Genomic DNA, 26,282 nt, shown 5'->3' with positions numbered 1-26,282 from the left:
ATTTATTTATTTATTTATTTATTTATTTATTTATTTATTTATTTATTCATTCATTTATTTATTCATTTATCTATTTATTTATTTATATTTATGTGTATTCGTGTGCACATGAGTTGGTGGTCAGTGATTAGAGGACAACTTACAGGAGTAGGTTTTTGTAATGGCTGTTCTTATACTTGACACAAGCTAGAATGATCAGAGAGAAAGGAGCCTCAGTTGAGGAAATGTGTCCATGAGATCAAGCTGTAAGGCATTTACTCCATTAGTAATTAATGGGACAATGTTGATATCATGGGTTCCATAAGAAAGCAGACTCAGCCATGAGGAAGCAACCCTTACTGGCCTCTGCATCAGCTCCTGCCTCCAGGATCCTGCCCTGCTTGAGTTCCTGTCCTGACTTCCTCCAAGGATCTCAGATCCAAATCTCAGTTCAAAAGGGTTTCTTACAGAGTTTCTAATCAATGCTTGGGTTTTAAGCACAAGTTAAACAAGTTAAACCTGTGCTGAAGAGATCTAAAAACACGGATCTAAAAACTTAAAACTAGTGGGAAGAGTCAGATAATAAAGAGGGGGAAAATGAACTAAGAGCACTAATAAGGGAACTAAAGTTTAGAAACAAACAAACAAACAAAAAAATGAAACATGTTTGATACCCAGTTCACTGGGCCAGATAGTATTCTGATTCTGTCTGTTCTGCCAAAAGTGGAAAAGGGATTGGTTCATCAGGGACTTCAGGATTTGAATGTAGCATTAGTGGCTTTGATGAGTCCCATGGTAGGATGTGATTTTTGTGACAAGAGGCTTTGGTAAGTCTGAACAATCTGTACCAGGATGTGAATCAAATTAATAAGGTAATAAGGCACCAGGGAGATGAAAAAGGAAAACAACAACCAATGTGTCATAGGCTTGCTAGAACCCATGTATAGAGGTGAATTCCTAGGGGAAAAAAATGGTAAAAAGCTAATGCTGTGCTTTTTGAGTTTTTGGAAGGCTTTAAAGATTGACCAGCAAGTTCACCAAAGGGATAAAAGAATGAAAGACACGGAGGTACACGTAGTCCTTACTGTACCTTGCTGCACGTCACATAATAGTCAAAATACTAAATCTACAGAACAAAGAAAAAATATTAAAAGCAGCAAGGGAAAAAGGTCAAGTAACATATAAAGGTAGACCTATCAGAATCACACCAGATTTCTCAACAAAAACGGTGATAGCCAGAAGGGCCTGGGCAGATGTCATACAGACTCTAAGAGACCACAGATGCCAACCCAGACTATTATACCCAGCAAAGTTTTCATTCAACACAGATGGAGAAAAAAAATATTCTATGACAAAACTAAACTTAAACAATATCTACACAAAAACCCAGCCCTACAGAAGATACTAGAAAGAAAACATCAATCCAAAAAAATCAACAACACCCAAGAAAACACAGGATATAGATAACTTTACAACAAAGAATGAAAAGAAAACAAGCAGTGAAACACAGTAATACCACCAACTCCTCAATAAAAGGAAATAAAATTCATTGGTCATTATTATCTATCAACATCAACTGACTCAAGTCTCCAATAAAAGACACAGACTAACAGAATGATTGCAGAAACAGGACTCAACATTCTGCTGCATCCAAGAAACTCACCTCTTCAACAAAGTTAAACAGTACCCAGAGTAAAGAGCTGGAAAAATGTTTTTCAAGCAAAAGAACCCAGAAAAAAGCTGGAGAAGCTATCCTAATATCTAATAAAATAGACTTTCAACAAAAATTAATCAAAGAAGATGAGAAGGGGCACTTCATTCTCATCAAAGGAAAAATCCACCAGGAGGACATCACAATCCTGAACATCTATTCCCCAAATACAAGAGCACATGCATTTGTAAATGACACATTATTAAAGCTGAAATCACACATCGATCCCAACACCTTAATAGTGGGAGACTTCAACACTCCACTCTCAACAAGGGACAGATCATCTAGACTGAAGCTAAATGGAGAAATAATGACACTCATAGAGAGGTCCCAAATCAAATGGACCTGATAGATTTCTACATAACTCTTCATCCAAACTCAAAAGAGTATACCTTCTTATCAACACTTCATGGAATCTTCTCAAAAATTTACCATATATTCAGGCACAAAGCAAGCTTCAAGAGATACAAGAAGATTATCAGAACACCATGGCCTAAAACTAGACCTCAACAATAACAGAAATAACAAAAAGCCTACATATACATGGAAACTAAAAAACTCTCTACTCAATGATAGCTTGGTCAGGGAAGAAATTAGAGACTTCCAAAAATCCAGCAAAAAATGAAGGCACAACTTACCCAAACTTATGAGATATAATGAAAGCAGAGATAAGAGGAAAGTTCATAGCACTAAGTGCCTCAAAAAAGAAGTTTCAGAAATCTCATACAAGCAACATAATGGCATACCTAAAAGCCCTAGGGGAAAAAAAAAGAAGCAGACACACCCAAGAGGAGTAGATGATTGGAAATAATCAAACACATAGCTGAAATCAATGAATTAGAATCAAAGAAAACAAATCGAAGAATCAATGAGACCAAGAGCTGGTTCTTTGAGAAAATCAACAACATAGACAAACCCTTAGCCAAACTAACTAAAAGGCAGAGAGAAACTATCCCAAAGAGCAGTATCAGAAAAGGGGGATATAATGACAGACACTAAGGAAACCAAACAATCATTAGGTCTTACTACAAAAGCCTACATGCCACAAAATTTGGAAATCTAAATGAAATGGATAATTTTCTTGATAGATTCCATTTACCAAAATTAAATCAAGAACAGGTAAATAGATTAAATAGTTGTTTATGCCCCAAGGAAATAGAAGCAGTCATCAAAAATCTCCCTTCCAAAAGCAGCTCAGGGCCAGACGGTTTCATTGCAGAATTCTACCAGACCTTCAAAGAAGTGCTAATGGCAATACCCTTCAAACTATTCCACGAAATAGAAACAAAGAGAACATTACCAAACTCATTCTATGATGCCACAGTCACCTTCATACCTAACCCACACAAAGACACCCCCCCAAAAAAACCCAGAATTTCAGACCTCTCTTTTTTCTTGCTATCTTTATTTTAAAAATTAATTTATTTTTTATTAATTCCAGTTTTTCTTTTCACTTTTATCCAAGCTGTAGCCCCCTCTCGTCATCCCCTCCCAATCCAACCCTACATCCCTCATCTCCTCCCATGGCCCTGTCCAAATAGTGATAGGGGAGGTCCTCCACACCTTCCATCTGACGCTAGCCTATCAGATCTCATCAGGACTGGCTATATCATCTTCCTCTGTGGGCTGGTAAGGCAGCTTCCCCCTCAGGGAGGGTTGATCAAAGAGTCAGCCACTGAATTCATGTCAGAGACAGTCTCTGTTCCCATTACTAAGGAACTCACACGGACACTGAGTCGCCATGGGCTACTTCTTGGCAGGAGTCCTAGGTTATCGCCATGCATGGTCCTTGTTTGGAGTATCAGTCTCAGAAAAGACCCCCGTGCCCAGATTTTTTGGTTCTGTTGCTCTCCTTGTGGAGCTCCTGGCCCTCCACATCTTTCTTCTCCCCCTTCTTTTATAAGATTCTCTGTACTCTGCCCAAAGTTTGGCTATGATTCCCAGCATCTGCTTTAATACCCTGCTGGCAGAGTCTTTCAAAGGCTCTCTGAGGTAGGCTCCTGTCTTGTTGCCTGTTTTCTCCCTCTTCTGATGTCTGTCCCATTTGCCTTTCTGAGTAAGGATTGATCATCTTACACAGGGTCCTCCATATTGCTTAGCTTCTTTAGGTGTACAGATTTTAGCATGTTTATCCTATATTATATGTCTAGTATCTCCTTATAAGTGAATATATACCATGTCTGTCTTTCTGCTTCTGGGAATCCTCACTCAGGATGATCTTTTCTAGTTCCCACCATTTGTTTGCAAATTTCATGATTTCCTTGTTTTCAGTTGCTGAGTAGTATTCCATTGTGTAAATGTACCACAATTTTTTTATCCATTCCTCAACTGAGGGACATCTGGGTTGTTTACAGATTTTGGCTCTTACAAATAAAGCTGCTTGAACATGGTTGAGTGAATGTCCTTGCTGTATACATGAGCATATTCTGAATATATGCCTAGGAGTGGTATAGCTGAATATTTATGAAGCACTATTCCTAATAGTCTAAGAAAGCGACAGATTGATTTCCAAAGTGATTGTACAAGTTTACATTCTCACCCACAATGGAGGAGGGTTGCCTTTCTCCACATCCTCTCCAGCATGTATTGTCACTTGAGATTTTATCTTAGCCATTTTGATGGGTGTAAGGTGAAATCTCAAGGTCGTTTTGACTTGCATTTCTCCGATGACTAAAACCTAGCTCTCTTATGAACATTGATGCAAAAAATACTCAATGAAATACTTGCAAACCAATTCCAAGAACACATATGTCATCCAACATGACCAAGTAGGCTTCATCACAGGCATGCAGATGTGGTTCAATATAAGCAAATCCATCAGTGTAATCCACCCTATAAACAAACTAAAGGAGAAAAACCATATGATCACCCCCCTTAGATAATGAAAAAGCATTTCACAAAATCCAACACCGATTCATTTTTAAAGTCTTGGAGAGATCAGGGATACAAGGCACATACCTAAACATAGTAAAGGTATTACATAGCTAGTCAATAGCCAACATCAAACTAAATGTAGAGAAACTTAAATCAATCCCAGTGAAATCAGGAAAAAGGCAAAGTTGTCCACTCTGCGTATCTCTTCAACATAGTACTTGAGGTCCTAGATAGAGCAATAAGATAATTAAAGGAGATCAAGGTGATACAAATCAGAAAGGATGAAGTCAAAGTATCACTGTTTGCAGAAGATATAATAGTAAACATGAGTGACCCCAAAAATTCAACTAGAGAATTCCTTCAGCTCATAAACACCTTCAGCAATGTGGCTGGATACAAAATTAACTAAAAAAAAAAAATCAGTTACCCCTATTATATACGAAAGACAAATGGGCTGAAAAAGAAATTATAGAAACAACACCCTTCACAATAGCCATTAATAACAGAAAGTACATTGGTGTGACTCTAACCTAGCAAGTGAAAGACTTGTTTGAAAAAAAAAATCTTTAAGTCTCTGAAGAAAATATTAGAAGATAGAAAGATCTCCCATGCTCAGGGAATGGTAGGATTAACATAGTGAAAATGGCCATCCTGCCAAAAGTAATCTACAGATTCAGTGCAATTCCCATCAAAATATCAACACAATTCTTTACAGACCTTGAAAGAACAATTCTCAATTTCACATGGAAAAACAAAAAACCTAGAATTGCCAAAACAATCCTATACAACAACAGATGGTCTGCAGGTATCTCCATCCCTGATCTCAAGCTGTACTACAGAGGAATAGCAATAAAAACTGCATGGTAATGGCATAGAAACGGAATGGTCGATCAACGGAATCGAACAGAAGACCCAGAAAAAAACTTACATTGCTATAGATACTTGAATGTTGACAAAGAACCCGAAACCATACAATGGAAAAAAAGACAATATCTTCAATAAATGGTGCTGGCTTAACTGTATGTCTACATGTAGAAAATGCAAATAGATACATATTTATAAAAAATCAGGTAATCTAATTAAAAAATGGGGTACAGGGCTAAGCAGAGAATTCTCAATTGAGGAATACTGAATTGCAGAGAAAAACACTTAAAAGAAATGCTCAAGGTTCTTAGTCATCAGAGAAATGCAAATCAAAACGACCCTGAGATTTCACCTTACACACATCAGAATGGCTAAGATCAAAAACTCAAGTGAAAACACATGCTGGAGAGGATGTGGAGAAAGGGGAACCCTCCTCCATTGCTGGTGGGAATGTACAAGGTTATGCACAACCACTCTGGAAATCAATCTGGCACTTTCTCAGTCAAGTAGGAATAGCGCTTCCTCAAGATCCAGCCATACCACTCCTAGGCATATATCCAAAAGAGGCTCAAGTACACAACAAGGACATTTGCTCAACCATGTTTGTAGAAGCTTTACTCGTAATTTGCTCAACCATGTTTGTAGAAGCTTTACTCGTAACAGCCAGAACCTGGAAACAACCCAGATGTCCCTCAATGGAGGAATGTATACAGAAATTGTGGTACATTTACACAATGGAATACTACTCAGCAATTATAAAACAAGGAAATCAAGAAATTTTCAGGCAATGGGTGGGATCCAGAAAAGATCATTCTGAATGAGGTATCCCAGAAGCAGAAAGACACACAGGATATATACTCACTCATAAGTGGATATTAGACATATAATATAGGATAAACATACTAAAATCTGTACACCTAAAGAAGTTAAGCAAGAAGGAAGACTCTGGGTAAGATGATCAATCCTCACTCAGAAAGACAAATGGGATGGACACTGGAAAAAGGAAAAGAAAAAATAAAACAGGAAACAGGACAGGAGCCTCTTACAGAGGGCTTCTGAAAGAGTCTACCCAGCAATGTATCAAAGCAGATGCCGAGACTCATAAGCACATTTCTGGCAGAGTGCCAGGAATCTTATGAAAAAGAGGGAGATAGTAAGACCTGGAGTGGACAGGAGCTCCACAAGGAGAGCAACAAAACAAAAAAATCTGGCACAAGTGTCTTTTCTGAGATTCATACTCCAACCAAGGACCATTCATGGAGATAACCTAGAACCCCTGCTCAGACGTAGCCCATGGCACCTCAGTCTCCAAGTGGGTTCCCTAGTAATGGGAACAGGGACTGTCTCTGACATGAACTCAGTGGCTGGCTCTTTGATGACCTCCCCCTGATGGGGAGCAGTCTTGCCAGGCCACAGAGGAAGACAGTGCAGCCAGTCCTGATGAGACTTGATAGTCTAGGGTCAGATGGAAGGGGAGGAGGACCTCCCCTATCAGTGGACTTAAGGAGGGTCATGGGAGGAGATGTGGGAGGGACGGTGGGATTGGGAGGGGATTACAGAGGGGGCTACAGCTGGCATAGGAGGTGAATAAGCTGTAATGAACATAAAAATTAAAATTTTTAAAAGAAATTGCATACAGAGCTAAAAAAGAATTTTCAATAGAGGAATATCAAATGGCAGAGAAACACTTCAAGAAATGCTCAACATCCTTAGTCATGAGGGAAATGCAAATCAAAACAATCTTGACATTTCACTTTACACCCATCAGAATGGCTAAGATCAAAAACTCAAGGGACAACACATGCTGGAGAGGTTGTGGAGAAAGGGGAACCCTCCTCCATCGTGGGTGGGAATGTAAACAACCACTCTGGAGATTAACCTGGCACTTTCTCAGACAATTAGGAATAGCACTTCCTCAAGATCCAGTTATACCACTCCTAGGCATATATCCAAAATATGCTCAAGTACACAAGGACATTCGCTAAACCATGTTCATAGCAGCTTTATTTATAATAGCCAGAATCTGTAAATAACCCAGGTGTCCCTCAACTGAGGAATGCATATAGAAATTGCGGTACATTTACACAATGGAATACTACTCAGTAATTAAAAACAAGGAAATCATGAAATTTGCAGGCAAATGTTGGGAACTAGAAAAGATCATCCTGAGCAAGATATACCAGAAACAGATAGACATATGTTATATACTGACTTATAAGTGGATATTAGACATATAATATAGGATAAACATAGTAAAATCTGTACACCTAAAGAAACTAATAAAGGAGGAGGATCCTGGCTAAATGATCAACCCTTATATGGGAGGAGATGAAAGAGGGAGGATGGAATTAGGAGGGGAGAAGGGAGGGGACTACAGTTGAGATATAAAGTGAATAAACTGTAATTTATAAAAAAATAAATAAATTTAAAAGGAAATAGAAAAAAAAATAAACAGGTATGCTTAGGGTAGAAAATGTTTACCTAGCCTGGAGTTCTCACAGACGGTAGATGTGGCTGAGGGAAAGGGAGTTGGAGTGGCTATTGCCACAATTCACTTTAAGAGCCTATTACATACTGGCTAAAGGAGTTGGTGTTGCAGGGGCAGGCTGGCAAGTATATACATACACAGCTAGTGTCAGGCTAACAAGTGGGTACAATCATGGCATGGGATAAACCAAACAGCATGAGCCAGTCCCAAGACCATAGCAGGTGGGGAAATGCAGCAAGGTCTCAGGATGGAGATATCAGACAAGTGACTCATAAAATTAGTATGTTCCTTAAACCTAGAACCCCTGTACAGAATTAGCCCATGGCAGCTCAGTCTCCAAGTTGGTGCCCTAGTAATGGGAACAGGAACTGTCTCTGACATGAAAGCAGTGGCTGGCTCTTTGATCACCTCCCCCTGAAGGGAGAGCAGCTTTACCAGGGCACAGAGGAAGACAATGCAGCCAGTCCTGATGAGACCTGATAGACTAGTGTCAGAGGACTTGGGATAGGGGCATGGGAGGAGATGAGGGAGGGAAGGTGAAATTGAGTGGGGATGAGAGTGGGGGCTATAGCTGGGATACAAAGTGAATACACTGTAATTCATAAAAAATAAATTAAAAATGTTTCTTAGTATTCTCTCTTCTTAAAAAATTACCTTTATGTGTACCGGTGTTTTGCCTGCATTTATGCCTATGTGAAAGTCAGATCTTGGAGTTACAGTCAGTTGTGAGCAACCATGTGGGTGTTGTATTTGAACCTAGGACCTCTGGAAGAGCAGTCAGTTCCCTTAACGACAGAGCCATCTCTCCAGCCCTCTTAGAATTTTCTTAGCTGCTGGATCACAATACCAATTTTTATTCATCTGGAATGGTCAATAGTGGATCTTATAAAATACTTCCCCAAGGACACTTCCACAGTTCCATTATTTGTCATAGTAGGGTGGTGGCCCAGAACCTTAATTTGTTATCCTGTCCCATCCTTCCTAATAGGGCTTCATTATATAGATAACATAATGCTAACTTCTGAGTGCTTTACATATTTAAAAGACATACAAGTACATCTAAAAGATTGAAAATGGGATTTCAATCAATTAATGTCCACGGACTGGGCACAACTGCAAAATTCCTGGAAGTAGTGTGGTCCAGTATGATGGGTATGCTGAGAAAATCTTACAACAGGGAGTACTTGTAAATATAAAAGAGCTACAGATATTCTCAAGGCTCCTGGGATACTGGCAGATTTTCATACTCCACCTTGCCCAAGTTGCCCATCCTGAGACAGAAAGGCTCAAGATTTTTTTTTTTTTTGAGCAGGCTAAGATCTTTGTAGGACAGGCTAAACAGCTGTGTGTCCAATTATCCCAGTGCCTGTTTATGTTAAGTCACCAGAAGCTTACAATTTTACAGCTGGGGCTAAGGCAAAAACAACCAGAGCAAATGATTCTAATACAGTTTTGGTCTCAGACATGGGAAGGGGAAGTTTGGCACATTGTGCTCTAACAGTAATTGATGGCTGCATATAAACCATTACAGCAGGCATAAGTCATCACTAGTCCCACCAGGGTAGCCACAAAAATACCTTATGCAATCAAGGCTTGATTGAAGGCTTTCTGGCCAAGTTTCTTAGTAGGGTGGCACAAAATTAAACCTAAAGGTAGCATGCATATGTACAGGAATGGGGTGTAGTTTCTTCAAGCCCTGTTTTCAGTGTCATGCAGACTGTCCTGGGGCCAGTGTCCTTCCAAGCCACTGAGACGCCTCTAATAATTGAGCCAACAGATAACCCAGTTTAAGTGTTAAAAGGGACACAAGCCATTCTTATGTGTACCTGGTACAAAGATGGTATGAGTAGGAGTAACAAACAGGAATAGGTAGCTATAGTAACACAAATGAACAGACACTGTGTGATTGAAAAAAGATTTTAAAAAATGTAGCCAATGGGCCTAGTAAAGAGCTGTATGGATAGTAATAACTCATGAGCCTTTCTCTGAGACAATCTGTACTAACAAGTGGGCTGTATTTAGAGACCCCACTTTATGACTGACCCAATGGGGAAAGAAAAACTGGAACGTGTTGAGTCAGCCATAACGTGTTGTAGGAGCAACAGATATGGAGATAAACACAGAACAGGAATCAGAACCCTTGAGCGTTTTCCAGGCCTACAGCCTGCAGCTTGCAGCCCATTGAGTCCTCCTGGAAATCAGAAAGCAGATGCCTTTACCAAAGTATGAGTCATGTAGGGCTGATCTCTGGGTTCACGTAAAGTCTGGAGTCAATACATGACATAGGGATGAAGCCACTGACATTCCTATAAAATGTTCTGATATCCTACATGCTGTCCATTCAGGTGATGTCTGTTAAGGACTGTGGCTTTGACAGATGAATTCTATGGCATGGCTTGTATGTAAGTCCCTATAAAGAAGAGTCAAATAGAACACATAGGATCTATGCCTGTCAGTGAAGAAGGTAAGTATCCCTTTATCTACAAGGTGTAGAGAGGAGGAAACACATGAGGTATATATTCCACAGGACCAGGGGGAGATAATGACTTTACCTTGGCTTTGACTTGCAAGTATCTGGAGTATAATAGTCTCTACACAGAAATATTGTGAAGATGAAACGAATTAGGTAAATATTAATTATAAGTGCTATGCAGTCTTCTGTGTTTAGCTTGTTTTTCCTATGAGCATTTTGTGATTCATTGCTTTTGGTTTAATGTATGTTCAAATAATCCCAGTTTTGTTGCAAAAATAGTGCAAGAGAATCCCATATACCATTCACCTAGATTCCACAAAATAAAGTTGGCTATATGATCAATCAAACTTCAAATATTAGGAAATTAACATTGATGCTGGGCTGGGGATGTAGCTCAGTTGATAGAGTACTTGCCAAACTTGTGCAAAGCCCCAATTTCTACCTCCAGCACCACATAAAACCAGGTATGGTGGTGGAAGCCTGTAATCTCAATAATGGGGAGTTGAATGCAGAAGGATCAGAAGTTCAAGGTCATCAGCAGTTAAACGTGCTTGCTACCAAGTCTGACAATTTAGTTCAATTCTGAGAATTCAGGAGAGAATACTCACAGAAGCTGTCCACTCACTTCCACACACATATCATGGCTCGTGCATATTTACACAATTACATACAAAAATTAAAAAAGTTCAAGGTCAGCTTGGGATATATGAGATCACCTATATATTTTATATTAAAAGAACTGCAGTCATTCAACTCGCAGTCCAAGGTTCAACTAGGACCACACACTTCATGGTTAGTTTCCATTATCTGAGACAGTTTCTCAGTCTTGGTCTTTTCATGATCTTGATAATGTAGAAGATTACATGTGCATTATTATACACAAACCCCCAGGTTTGGGTTTGTCTGATGTTTTCTCCTTGTTAATATTTTAGTGGTTTATTAATTTATCTATTAGGGGATGGTACAATGATGAGAATAAATGTTCTGGTTAGGTGTACAAACTTTAACAGTAATATCTGGATCCAAATTTTGGCTCTCATAGACTGTGACCTTGGTTTTTGTGACTCAGTTTACTCACTGGGCATACGGGAAGTATCAATATGCAACTCCTAAGGATGTTGGGATTAGCAAACATGTAAAAATATATACTGTGGCTAGAACACTGTTACCTAAAATGAGGACCTGGACATTTCATGTCAGTTCATGAAGAACGCAAAGCCACCACGTGGTACACTGTCACTGTTCATTTTACCCCCAACCTGCTCCCAAGACCCCTGAGATCAGGTCTTACTTAACCCATAGTAAAATGAGTCTTTAGAACCAAGGATGAGTGAACTAGGCATTGAACTCTGGTTTCTTGCCCATCCAATGAAGGGGAAAATGTTGAATAAGAATGTAGCAAACTAATGCCACCTTTTTTTCCCCCTGCTAACTAGTCCCAGAACTCTGGCTTTCGGGCTTCATTAGTATGCATCCAGCACTTCACCCATAGATGCATTTACTGAATAAACCACAGTGATAACCTCAGCCCCTAACCTTTGTATGTGTTTCTTGCTGAAGAGGTCAAATCACTCAGACCTCACAACAGCCACTGTATCGGTCAATAGAAGGTAGACAAAGCAAAGAGAAAGAAGTGACCCATAAGGTTGGCTGGGGGAAGGGCAGAACTCCTGAAAAGACTGATTTCAGTAAGTTAGAAGACATGTATCAAATATGTGAAATGTTGGTAAATGACAAGTGTTCATTAGTGTCAGAGCAACTAGTAAGCCTTTAATAGAAAAATAACTATGCTTCCAACTGAGTAGCAGATGACATTTTACAAAACAAATTTGATCCCTTAATTCATTTGACTCCCACCACACTGGGTAACAGTCTTGCCTCTGAATACAACACATTTCCCACAACAACAACAAAAAACGAAATATAGGCTAAATAGAGTACTAAATGAACTGAAAGGTGATCAAAATGAAATGACTGAAGTGTAAAATGTAACACACTCAGATTCAGGTCAAACAATTGGTTTATTGACAGCTAAGCACTTTTCCAGAAAGGAGCCTTTCTCAAGTTCTGAATATATAAGGAGGCATGGAAGGAGATGTGAACATGGTCATCTTTGGACTAACTTTCAAGCAACAGTAAAACTTCATCTCTGGTTACTTAAGAATCAAACAGTTTTAGCCAGAAGGTGGTGGCACACACCCTTAGTCCCAGCACTCTGGGAGGCAGAAGCAGGTGGATCTCTGTGAGTTTGAAGGCAGCCTGGTCTACAGAGTGAGTTCCAGGACACCCAGGGCTCCACAGGAAAACTGTCTTGAAAACAACAAAACAAACAAGAAGAGAATCAAATAGTTTCACAGGGTTGAAAATGTATGTCACATTCACTCCAGTATGTAGGCAGCATAAGATGCATGTATCAAGCTGGTTGGGTTTCATATTTTTTGAGGGGGTGGTGCTAGGGATGTAACCTGAGACCTGGTGTATGCTGAATACATACAGTATCATAGCTACATTCTGGCTAGAACTTTATACAGTTATAAGATATGGTCTTATTAAAAACTCTCACAAGTATTTTACCTGCCCCAAATTAGGTATTGCCATCAAACATCAGTTGAACTCATGAAGATGTTGTAGCAACCTTTTGTGAACTGTATGTACATGAAAACAGGAAATTAGGAACTTACTTCTCATCACTAAATTGCATCCACAACATTTTGATATCAAATTGACATTTTCCAAAAAAAGAGGCTCAAATAGCAATTGTATCATACCAAAGTTTACTGATTACATCAAACAAAAATTTCTGTAATGAAAAAGGCAAGTTGCATTCATAAAAGATAGCATTCACGTTCATTTTAGAAAGCAACAAAGTAGATGTAAAAAATTGCTTATGTGAAAAGTGTAATACTGCAGTTCCATTTTGTAAGCTGAAAAATGATTTTATCAACATTTGCATAAAATCTGAACATTTATATACTGCATGTTATCAAAAAATTCCATCACTAAATTATGACTTGCAAATTTAGGCTTATATTTATACTGTTGCTGGTGTATATGTAGTAAATGGAATGAATATTTTCTGTTTAATAGGCAACATCCATAAACAATAGACAACAGTTTTGAAAATTACATAGACATTTTGATAGTTCAATAATTATTCAAATTATGGTAATATGGTCCTACTGTTAGATTTCTTGTCCTCTTCTGACATAAGTGTAGTTAAAATATAGTGCTAAGAATACTGGATGGCTTATTTCAAATTATTTCACCTGCTAATCCCATGCTAGCCATGCTTTAAATCATTAATAAAAACCGTACAAGAAGCAAACCCAGGTTCCTCTGATATGAGCTGCAGTGTACAATGTAACATGTAACTGAGGCATGACTCTAAATCCCTCTTACTTGCTAATCTAGATCTCTCTCTGCTGCAACACATCACATATATTCAGTTTTACTTCTTTTATCCTAAACATCCCGATTTTTATCAACGCCTTAACTATTCTGCGTCAACTAAGCATCTCTATTTGGCTCTTACATTTATTCACAGTCCTTGTAGTTCTTATGTAAAATAATAACAATACAGCAACAACAACAATGACAACAACAAAAGTAATATAGCAAAGCTTTCCTGGGTTAGATGTTTTAGCTCTTTGGAATAGGCAAAGAAGAGAAAGACTTTGCTTCTAGCTGATTACCTCAAATACAGGCTACAGGAGCACACACAGCACACTTAAGCTGTGAATGACACCTAACAAAATACTTATAAATAATACTGACGGATGAGAACAAATTAAATTAAGTAATTATGGAATGGTTTCTGATAATTGAAATTATGACCTTTTTAGAATTTAAGAAAAATTACACCTAAATATCAACACATATATGGAAGAATCAAATGTGCCATATGGACTATATAAATATACTGGAATAGAATGAATCTAATACTTTCCTAAATCAAGGTACAATACAGACATTAAATAGTACGAGCATGTCAGGAAGACAAAAAATTGGAAACTGATAGAAAAATATTTTCTAAATATATTTTAGCCTAGATATCGAATGTGGTTCTTCTATTAAATAAAGACATTTCACACTTATTTCATGTCTTAAGCAAACTCTTTAGGGGCTAAAATCTCTTTCTTGTCCAGCAGTTTGAGGATTTTACCAAGCTCCATCTCAAAGTTTAGAATTAGACCACTCCCCTGGCCCAGTTAACTGCAGGAGGCAACATTCATGTCCAAAGAGTCATGGCTCTACAGGCATAACTGTTTTCGAATGGATCTCTTCTTTCCAAATTGATAACAAAAAGACGTGCTGTATATATGCACAAACTCTTTCAAATAAAAACCGTTAGTAGTTTAAAATAAGCTATTCTTTCCCTCTTTGCTACATAAAATCATAAAATGCCAATGTAAGAATGGCCTTTATTTTTGTATAAGTATTTAACCAACCTTACCTCAATTACCCAGAAAAATTAAAATTGGAAATACCTTTTTATTGCTTAACTGTTTTGAAGGGCTACTATCAAAAGACTGAAATGTTTTATTTTCAAGGTTGGTACTCTTAAATACATAGGTGGTGTGTAATTCAGAAGAAAAGACACCAAATAACCTTTCCACCCCTGTTTCTACAATAATACCCAGAATTAACAGTATCACACAAGTATTCAAGTATCACACAAGTATTTTTTTGGAAAAGACATTAGACAAAGACAATTAGCCTATGATTGAAAACAAGATGAATTGTTTTGTCTGATGCAGTAATATCATTTAGTCCTCTATATTTATATTTTCAAGTATTCCTTTTGTTTGTGGAAAAAATAACATAATCATTGAGCAGAAATGAGAAATGTCTTACAAACAAGTCTCTGTCTTCTGCCAGGGAAAAAGTAACACTGTATTAGCAAAATCTGCTCATTTCCATTGCATGACGTCTACTTCACACCACTATTGAAATCTGTTCACACAGTCAATGGGTTAAAAGAGCACCCATTTTGTACTTACATTATTCTATCTAAATCTAGAATGCTTACTTTAAACTTTCATATAATTCTTAACTTTGGCCATAATGGCTACTTACATAACTGTAAATGGTTAAGAGAGTTATTTGGTATTTTAATGGACATTTATTCTGAACCCTACACATGAGAGTGGTTTTTGTTGCATATTAAGTATCCTGAGTTAATATCTTTTGTAGTTGTTTCTTCATGCTTTCTTTCTTTAGTTGCAACCACGATCAATATGCTTGTAGGACAATAACATAGGCAGTTCAAGATTCGGATTCTGAAAAGGTTAAAATATAAAGAGTTACAAAATTTATTTTGATAACAATGTGTAACCATTTCTTTAACATTTTTAAGAGTAAACCAAGTAGTATATTTTGTTATGAAAGTAAAACAACTGTTTTAACAAAAGTGCCAAGTTTTATTCACATGCACAAGGGAGAAAACAGAGTGACACAATAACCAGATTTCTAATCTTTTCTTTATCTATCAGCTGAATAGCTCAGGCTTGCTCTTTGCTTTTGGATTGCTCCAGGGTTCTCCTAAGGAGGTTTTCCCACTGGGACTGCCTATTAAGGTGGGAGCTGCTTGCATATAGAAACATGACAGTTTTATCTCTAGCATTTAGTAAAATGTTGTGTGAGTTATTTTGTATAAATGTATATTTGTATACACATATATTGTACATATATAGCTAGGCAAGTATGCATGCATGCGTTTGCACAAGCACGTAGAGGGCTGATGTTACCTATGGCTATCCTGCTTACGTGCTATTCAACTTTTTTTATTATTTTGAGACAGGGATTCATTATGTAACCCTGACCAGCCATGAGTTCACAGAGATCCACCTATATCTGCCTCCTAAGTGCTGAGATTAAATGTGTGTAGCAGTACACTAGGCCCTATTTTTTTGAGACAGGGTTTCTCAATGGAACCTGGAACTTGGTAATGAGGTAGGGTGACCAGCCAATAAGCTCCAGGGATCCTCTTTCTTCTGCTTCTAAGGAATCCTTTTATCTTTGCCTTCCCAGTACTAGGATTACAAATGTAACAGCATTCCTAGGTTTTATGTGGCTGCTGGAGAATGAATTCAGTTCCTTATGCTTGCACAGCCAACACTTTACTGCCTAGGCCTCTGGATTTGTGAATTTTGAGATGTTTGGTTTTGGAATATTTCTGTGAAAATATTCCTTTACTAAAAGAACCACCTCCCATACTATCAAAGTTATTATTATTATTTTTTTTTTGGTAGATGATTTCCTGTGATCCAAATGACTCTTCTTTTCTTTATTAATCATCTATTAAAAAAAAAGAACCTGATAAATTCCCTTAATAAATCTGTTGGTTCTTCAGTCTCCTTTAAACATCATTGCATGTGATTGGGATGGGGTACGGTAGACAATCTGAATATAAAGGCTGAAGTAATGTATCAAGAAAGGGGCATAGCTTTGATTCTCTTTTCTAAGTTTTTTTTAAATATATTCATTTAGAGTGTATGTGTGTGTGCACATGCCATAGTGTATGTATGGAGGTCAGAGATCAGCCTTTGGGGTTGTTCTCTCTTTCCAACATGTAGGTCCCAGGGATCGAATACAATTTGTCAGGCTTAGCAGCAGGTACTTTTATTTGATGAACCATCTTGATGGTCTAAAACCCAAAAATTTTGAACTACAGGACTAAAAGAGGCCATTATTTTGTTCCCATTCTGGAACAACTTTCTTTCTATTCATGTTCCTCAGTTTTCAGGCCATAATGACTTTAACCAAAATAAGAATGCCATTCATACTGAGAATATTTGAGAGAAAACAGGTTGTTCCCTTACCAACCAAGGAACAAACTCAGTGGCTAAGTTGTCAAATATTTTCTTTGGAGAAGGAATAATGCCACATGAAAATCAATTCCTAGAACAAATAACATCAAACACGAAATATTTCTTTTTAAACTTCCTAACTTCTAAATATTGTAGGAGTTGAGGCCCTGGAGAGGCCAAAAGCAGTAGCAGTGTCTGCTACTCAGCAGAGTCCCCCAACCACAGACCAAGCTAAAGAAAGCAATCCAGGGGGATACAAAATTAAATGCAAATACTATTGCTGAAATGTATATCGTGGCTTACTCAGATAGGACAAAGCAATCTAGAGCAAATGAGTCAAAGAATTTGAAGGCTATTGGGAAGTGAACTCATTACTAAGGAGAAACACATGCAGGCGAGTATAATAGATTCAAAGTACATTGTTGCATAATTTCATCCTTACAATCACAATATTTTTATGTGTACATAAAAATCAACCTTACTATAAACTGCACAGAGTTGCCTGTAAGCACACAAGCTTATAAGTGTATTATTTATGAATTACTCTAAATTTTGTTGAATGGATAAAAGATCTTTCAGGATCTGGAATGTCAGAGTCCTCTGCAGTAGAAAATACAGAGTACAAATGAAAGGAGTAATTCTGAGTTCTAGGATCCCTCTCATGATGTATTAATTCCTCTAAAATATTTCTGAGATAAATCAAACAATGTTATAAAGTAAATTTGTTTTAGAAACATTAATTAGGAAACATTTTTTCATTAGGTATGCATCCCCCTGAATGGCTAGGAAAGATTTACCTGAGAGTTGAAACATTTAGCTTGAATAAAACTTGACATTAAAAATGTTACAATTAGAGAAGACTGGATCATTAACATTTATTTGGGGATTAGACGTATACAAGGACATTAAAAGTATATACCTACAAACACACAGACACAGCACATGAAGGTACAACACATTTGATTATTTTCACATAGTTCCCAGAAAAACATGCAATGCTAAACTGATCTGGTATTATATAGATGCAATTTTGGAATATTTATTTCTAATTTTCCAAATGATTCTTATAAGTCAAAATTACATAATTTCCAGATGAGTACCAAGTATTTTCACATGATGGCACAATCATGACAATTAGTCCTTCACAAGTTAAATATGTTGTATTAATACTTAGCTCTGAAAATGTCAAAAATTTCACCAGGGATTTGAGCAAATTTATTGTATAAATTTCACCATATTCCAAGCAGTGCATCTTTATATTTTTTTACAAAGAATAGTATAAAGTTCACCACACCAACAGCAGAGAAAATTTAAAGAGTCATATTTTCATTTTTTTCTTTATAATGCTGTTAATCTGTTTCTTTAAAGCCAGCCCACTTGTTTAACACTAGGTACCTGTTACAACATATTAGATTCGTCTGAGAATGTTCGTAAAAGAAGAGGTCTGACTGAAGGTCTGGTGGATAATGAGTCAGATGCCCTTCTACAGCTCAGATTTCTCTGTAATAGTGAGGCAAAGATACTTAAAGCATTTGAAGATAGGTTAACCTACCTGGTGATAAAAATTTAGGAGAAAAAAGAAATCATTTCCTACAGACTGCTTTCCTGGCCCCAAAGTACAAATTATTTCACTACACAGCAAATGTATAACATTCAAAGGAATACATTTAAAGGACCAAGAATGTCTCCAACTCAAACTTTTTTGTGGTAGAAATAAATAGACATTAGCAGTATGTGGCAAACTTGGGATTCTGGAATGGCACTGGTACGCTATATGGTAAAATGAGTCAATATGGCCTGATTAATAAACCTTACCATCCTTTTGTTGAACACCTCTGAGAGTTGTGCTGGTGCTCTGAGTGTGTCACATAAGAGAAATTTGTGCAAAATACTCTTGTACTGGTGAACAGGCTAATTCTAACATCATGGCTACTACACTACATACCTAAAATTACAAAGTTATAGTTTAAGTTTTTGAAAATTACTCCCTCTCCTGTAAGACAATTTAGAAGGTGAATAAATGATTAAAAGAAAAATGACAAAATATTTTAAGTATCAATAGAAAATATAAAAATGAATCATGAGAAATAACTTTTTAATGAATCAGAAATGGTGTCAGGCAATGAGAATGCAAGCAAGTTGGTACATTAAGAAAGGAAATCACCTTATTCACTCCAAGAGAAACTGTGATTGCTGGAAGTTTGAGAAAGCATGAAGATAGTAGATGTTCCTGAGGAAGGGAGGCGTTTCGTTACCTTGTTCACAATTGCACAAAAGGTGGAAAATTGCAGTAGAAAAGAGAGAAATGCAGAAACCATAAAAAAAGAAAAAGAAAGAAAAAAAAGAAAAAGTAAATATTTCCTCAGATGTAAAACATTTAAAAAGAAACCATGAGAACTGGAAGTAGAAATGACATTTAGTTTTAAAGACGTTACTAAAGTAAAAGAAGAGTTAGTTAGAAATAATCTATTATATGTGCCAGTTGTTGCTTTCCTGTATATCAACTTAAAATTATTTTGTTAATAAGAATGAACTATTTTAAATCAAATACTTCTAAAATATGCCTCTTACTGAAAAAAGTTAATCACTATTAACTACTTTACTACCTTATATGTGTTTGAAATCCATTGGTCAGAGACCTTTGTTCAGGGTCAATCACCAATCACTAATGTACCTGAAATAACTATCTTTCCTATTCAATTGTACACACACATTGTGATAGAATTGACTGCTTCATGGGCAGCTACAGGTTAAAGATCTAACCAAAACCAATAATGAGAAAACACTTGGTGGTGCCATCATCCTACCATTTGCCTCTGAATTAGTGGTAATTTTCTGTATTCTAACATAATTTGCTCAGTTCTACTATTTTTTCTTACCTAAGAGACCTCTTTACGAGAGCAAGTTAAAATTTTCCTAGATAAAGCAAACATTTTTCAAATTAAAAAAATCAAAATTGTAAAAAATTAATTAGAAAATCTAAGAGATTCCTTTTTCATGTATGAAATAAAGACATAATTTACAGAGTTTGCTTCGGCATTGTCCATGCAAAACAGAAGACGGAGGTTAAGTATGGATCAGGATGAACTCAACAACTCTAGTAATCAAGATAGCCAGGTGTGGTGGTACATGTAGTCCTAGCACTTAGGAGGCTAATGCAGGAGGATCACTATGAATTTGACTGTCTTAAAAACAAAACCCAACTAAATACCCACGTATTCAGCCTGAAGATTAGCTTTATCTTTCTTATCTTTTTTTTTTTTTCACTAAAGAGAATAGGCTTAGAAAAGGAAGGCAGCTCAAGTGATGTACATATTCAACAAAGTTTAATAACCAAAACTTTAAATACAAGTATTTGTATTTATTTGTGTTCTAATATGACCATGCTTCTTCCCACTTATATTTTATTTTAGATGAATAAGTTGGTGACATGTTGGCAGCATGCAAATTACCAATTGATAAAATTATAAAATATTTTAGATTCTGAAAGAAAAATTTGTTTCCATCTTCTGTTTTGTGGGCAAAAACCTTGTATCAAGATTAACATGATAGCATATCCCCATTCCCAATTTTAATGTACAAGCCTAAATATTTAGAGACTGCAACTATAAGCATATTTTGTTATCTTTAAATACTTATATCCAACCACCAGAGATAAAAGTAGCACAGGAGGCAGAAATTTTAGGGGCTAATAGATTAGCTATTTAGAGACATTACAAAGAAAGGAATATGAACATATAGAAAGCAGTTGAAAGCATGACATGAAAAAAAGAGTATTCAAAATAAAAAAAAACAGAGCTAGGAAATGTTAGTGGTAGGTGAGGACAAGAAATGATGAGCTAAAACTGTGAAATGTCTATATTCCTTTACAGGCATTAATACAGCTTCTATACCAGCTAAAATAGCAATATGCCAAAGAGGCCATGGATAAAAGTCTCATCCCAACAACCATGATATTAGGATTAGGATTTTTTTCTTACAATATAATTTAAAGTTCATTAATACATTCTTCTAAAGAGCACTACCTTCCGAATCCATGGTTGTATATGACAGTATAGGTATTTTAGCATGACTCATCAGTATTACTGCTTATTATTAAAATACTGAACTTTCCAAAATGCATTCTTTGGGCCCTTCAGTCAGATAGCTGACATCCTTTCTTTCCCTATCTTTACCTTTTGTTGCTTCACTATTCAGTACTCAATGACAATTTTGTCAAACACTGCCAATAATATGGTTTCATAGCTTTGTCATTTTGTAAGCTAAAGAAAAGCTTTACTTTTGTTGTTGTTGTTTTTGTTTGTTGAGATAGGATTTCTCAGTGTAGCCTGGCTATCCTGGAATCACTTTGTAGACCAGGCTGGCTTTGAACTCACAGAGATCCATCTGCTTCTGCCTCCCTGAGCTCTGGGATTACAAGCATGAGCAACCTTGCCCAGCTAGTTTTACTATTCTTTTTGAAATTAAATTTTATTTATATGTTTATTTATTATAATTTATTCATATTCATATTCATACCTCATATCCTCCTGGTCCTAACCACCCTCCCTCTTCTCCCCCTATGCCTTTTCCCTAGTCCACTGATAAGGGAGGACCTCCTCTCCTTCTATCTGACCCTAGCTTAGCAGGTCTCATCAAGGCTGGCTGCATCATCTTCCTCTGTGGTTTGGCAAGGCTGCACTCCCCAGGGGGAGGTGATCAAAGAGCCAGCCACTGAATTCATGTCAGGGACAGTCCCTGTTCCCATTACTAGGGAACCCACTTGAACACTGAGGAGTCTATGGGCTTCCTTTGAACAGGGGGTCTAGGTCCTTTCCATGTACTGGTCCTTGGTTAGAGTATCGGTCTCTGCAGGACTCCCTGGGCCCCGTTATTTCGGCTCTGTTGTTCTCCTTGTGGAGTTCCTGTCCCTTCCATATCTTTCTATCTCCTTCTTCCATAAGGTTTCTGGCACTCTGCCCAAAGTTTGGCTATGAGTCTCAGTATCTCGTTTGATACCCTGATGAGTGGAGTCTTTCAGAGCTCCTCTGTGGAAGGATCCTGTCCTGTTCCTTGTCTTCTTCTACTTCTGATGTCTATCCTGTTTGCCCTTCTGAATGAAGATTAAGCATCTTACCTAGAGTCTTCCTTGTTGTTTAGCTTCTTTAGGGATAAATCTATTACACCAACAGCATAAGCTCTAAGCTCAACAATCAATAAATGGGATGTCATGACACTGAAAAGCTTCCGTAAAGCAATGGACACTGTCATCAGAACAAAACGATAGCCTACAGACTGGGAAAAGATCTTCACCAACCATATATCTGACAAGAGGGCTAATATCCAGAATATATGAAGAACTCAAGGAGTTAAACACCAACAAACCAAATAATCCAATTAAACATGGGATACAGAGCTAAACAAAGAACTCTCAACAGAGGAATAGCGAATGGCAGAGAAATAAAGAAATGTTCAACATCCTTAGTCATCAAGAAAATGCAAATCAAAATGACCCTGAGATTTCACCTTAGACCCATCAGAATGGCTAAGATAAAAGTTAGTATGATATGGAAAGGATAGGAGCTCTACAAGGACCAAATATATCTGGGCACAGGGTCTTTTCTGAGACTGACACTCAACCAAGGACCTTCTATGGATATAACCTAGAATTTCTGCTCGGATGTGGCCTGTGGTAGCTCAGTAACCAAGTAGTTTTCCAAAGTAAGGGGAACACGGACTATTTCTAACAGGATCTCAAGGGCAGGCTGTTTGACACCCCCCCCCCCAGGGGAGGAGCAGTCTGTTAGGCCACAGAGGAGGACTTTGCAGCCAGCCCTGAAGATACCTGATAAAACAGGGTCAGATGAAAGGGGAGGAGGTCCTCCCCTATCAGGGGACTTGGAAAGGGGCAGGGAGGAGACCAGGGAGGGAGTGTGGGGTTGGGGAGGGAATGAGGGAGCGGGATACAGCTGGGACACAGAGTTAACAAAATGTAACTAAAAAGAAAAATAAAAAAAAAAAGAAAAAAAAAAAACTCAAGGGATGATGCATGCTGGAGAGGATGTTGAGAAAGGGGAACCTCCTCCATTGCTGGTGGGAATGTAACATGGTACAACCACTTTGGAAATCAATCTGGCACTTTCTCAGACAATTAGGAATAGTGCTACCTCAAGATCCAGCTATACCAGTCCTAGACAAATACGCAAAAGATGCCCCACCATTCAATAAGGACATTTACTCAATCATGTTTGTAGCAGCTCTGTTTGTAATAGCCAGAATCTGGGAACAACCTAGATGTCCCTCAGTGGAGGAATGGATACAGAAACTGTGGCACATTTACACAATGGAATACTACTCAGCCATTAAAAACAAGGAAATCATGAAATTTGCAGGCAAATGTCTAGATCTAGAAAAGATCATCTTGAGTGAGGTAATTCAGAAGCAGAAAGACACATATGAAATATATTCACTTATAAGTGCATATTAGCCATACAATATAGTTTTAATATTTGTAAAGATGGAGTTTTAGCACAAAAATAACCTCCTTACTGAAAATTAAGAGATAAATAAACTGTGTAACCCTTGAATTAAGTGACTTGTACAAGATTATTTTCAAAATTTCAAATTTGAAATTTAACATTTATAGCTTACTTATCTTTTTCATTAATATGCTTTTCTTTTTAATTTTTATGAAACAAACATTACAAAAGGCTATTTTTATATCTAACCCATTAAAATCATATTTATTCTTTGGTAATTTGATACATGAATGTAATATATTTAGATCACATCCATCTTCCAATTCCTCCCACTCTTTTTATTTATTTATTTTATAATTTTTAAAATTTTATGTGTAACAGTATTTGCCTGCATGTTGGTAAACCATGAGCATCCATGGCAGCTGTTCAAATCAGAACGAGTTTTCAGAACCCCTAAAACTGTAGTTACAGATGGTTGTGAGCTACCATGTGGACTTGTATCCTCTCTGCGAGACATGTGCTCTTAACTGTTGAGCCATCTTTCCATCCCTGTTTGCATTATCTCTTATGCAAACATAAGAGATCTCAGCAATGTTGGAGGCTGCCGCATAGTCTTTCTACTAGAGATTTTTAGGACAAAGTTACTCTAATCTTCTTATGCTCTAAAAAGCCATACAATTGATTATATTATCATGTTTTATATCTGCTTACTGAAGTTATCAGAATGAACATCCTTTATAGTATAACTAGAAGGAAAGGTCCAATGATCTGGAGCCATGCTGATTTATCCCTAAACTATCACCACCTACTATAGTAGTTAATGCATCATGGATCCTCAGACAATATAAATTGAATTGAAAGGGACCCAAAATAAAGATGCTTTTATAATTATTAAACATAAATGGGTTAGCTTCAAACACCACAGAGGCATGTTTACTACCTACTGTTAAGTCTCTTACAAAACAGCTGGTGAGACCTACTTGTAAATAGCACTGACAGGCTACCTGCTACAGACAGTTCTAGAGTACACAGAGAATGTCTAGTGTGCTTACTGAAGTTAGGAGTATCTTCTACTTTAGAGAGACTCTGAGAATAGCTCAGTGTAAAGTAATCTTCTGTTTTGCTTTAAAGTAAATCTATTCTCTTGTTAACAAGGAATACTGAGCAAAATAGGAACTCACTAATGATGTCAGACTGCTGGTCATTAAACATAAAGACTAATACGTTTTAGTGATAATAAGATACCCATTCTCTTTTATTTAAAATTTGGCTTCTGTTTGTTTCTCAACGGCCTCTTAGGGCATAATGGACACCGATGTGACCTATGGTTGCCATGTTTGTGTTGGCCTGTATGCATCCATATACATTAAGGCTCCCCTTCACAAAATAGTGCTGTTTAGTGTGAATAACTGTTCTCGTTCATTTGTAACTCTCAAAATCCTACAGAATCTGAAAAACAGTTTAGCTTTATAGACACTGTATATATATATATATATGTACATATATATGTATGTACAGTATATATATATATATATATATATATATATATAGAGAGAGAGAGAGAGAGAGAGAGAGAGAGAGAGAGATGTTCATTATCAGGTGGTTCAACAAATGTTGACTGGTTCAAAAAGGGTAGGAATATATGAATGAATGATTGAGTGAATGGAAATGATTATGGAAAATTTCCTACTCGCTTAGCATATTAGCATGCCAAATTATAATATAGACATTAGAATTCCTCCTGTCATGGATATAAGCCATGAAAAAAATTCATGCTGACCCACTGGTAACACTCTATGCCTTCAATTAAAATTTGGAATTTTCTGTCTACATGGAACAAAAATGCTTCGAGTCTATGAATCTATAGCTTCCTAGGAACAGCTCTCCATCTAATGGCCTATATAAACATCACTGGACATTTCAGCTGGTGTCTCATTTTTAGAGAGAGCCTAAGTAAGACTAGGGTGATGCATACGAAGAATTTGACTTCTGAGATTTCTTACCTTCTTAGTATGGAGCTTGAGTGTGAGCCATTTTGCAACATGAGCTCCATTATAACAGAGAAAAATTTAGAAGCTTCCCAAACATACTTTTCCGATAAAGAAAACAGTAATGCAAGAGATCTTCCTTGTAAATTCTGTCTTGAAAACGGAAGATTTCTTTCTTTCCCTTCCTCCCTGTGAAAGTCTCTGATGACCTCGAACTAGGATCCTTTTGTTGGATATTACAGGCATGGGCCACTATATCCACCTTAGGTAATGCTGAAGATAGGATCCAGGGCTTTGTGCACAACAGAAAAGTACTATACCAACTGAGTTATAGTCCCAGTCCCTGAATTATTTTACTTCTTTGTTTTCTTTCCTTTTGTCTTACTTGAACATTTTTATTTGGCTACATGAAAATTGTTACTTGAGCCAGTCTGGAAGAAAACTGCTCCATTAATACTACTTCCTATCTTAAAACTAAAACCAAGGCTTGATGGAATTAGTCAAGGGACACTGGAAGGATTAAAGAGAAAACTAATTCAGTGTTAGTTATACTAAAATTGTGTTCAGTTCTATCCCATACACCATATAGTATCAGGGAGGTTGGAGCAATTCTGGTCATCTAGCTATATACTAAATTT

General features: G+C 37.1%; 1 protein-coding gene across 3 annotated transcripts in view; it reads right to left on the bottom strand.

The window, feature by feature from the left end:
• Positions 1 to 12,391: 12,391 nt before the first annotated feature.
• Positions 12,392 to 26,282, bottom strand: part of Atp11c (ATPase phospholipid transporting 11C) — a 230,789-nt gene continuing 216,898 nt past the window's right edge. For 2 of the 3 annotated variants that reach the window (XM_055599591.1, XM_055599589.1), the window contains 2 exons: positions 18,594 to 18,698; positions 12,392 to 15,668 (listed from right to left, as the gene is read on the bottom strand). In XM_055599591.1, the coding sequence (XP_055455566.1) occupies positions 18,597 to 18,698 (102 nt within the window). In that variant the 3' untranslated portion in view covers positions 12,392 to 15,668; positions 18,594 to 18,596. The remainder of the gene's footprint in view (positions 15,669 to 18,593; positions 18,699 to 26,282) is intronic. The other variant, XM_055599592.1, reaches the window with a different exon arrangement.

The sequence above is a fragment of the Psammomys obesus genome, unplaced genomic scaffold, assembly GCF_907164565.1.
Source record: "Psammomys obesus unplaced genomic scaffold, mPsaObe1.curated_primary_1811, whole genome shotgun sequence".
NCBI lineage: Eukaryota > Metazoa > Chordata > Mammalia > Rodentia > Muridae > Psammomys > Psammomys obesus.
Note: the sequence above shows the minus strand (reverse complement) of the source record. Positions and strands in the feature narration are given on the sequence as shown.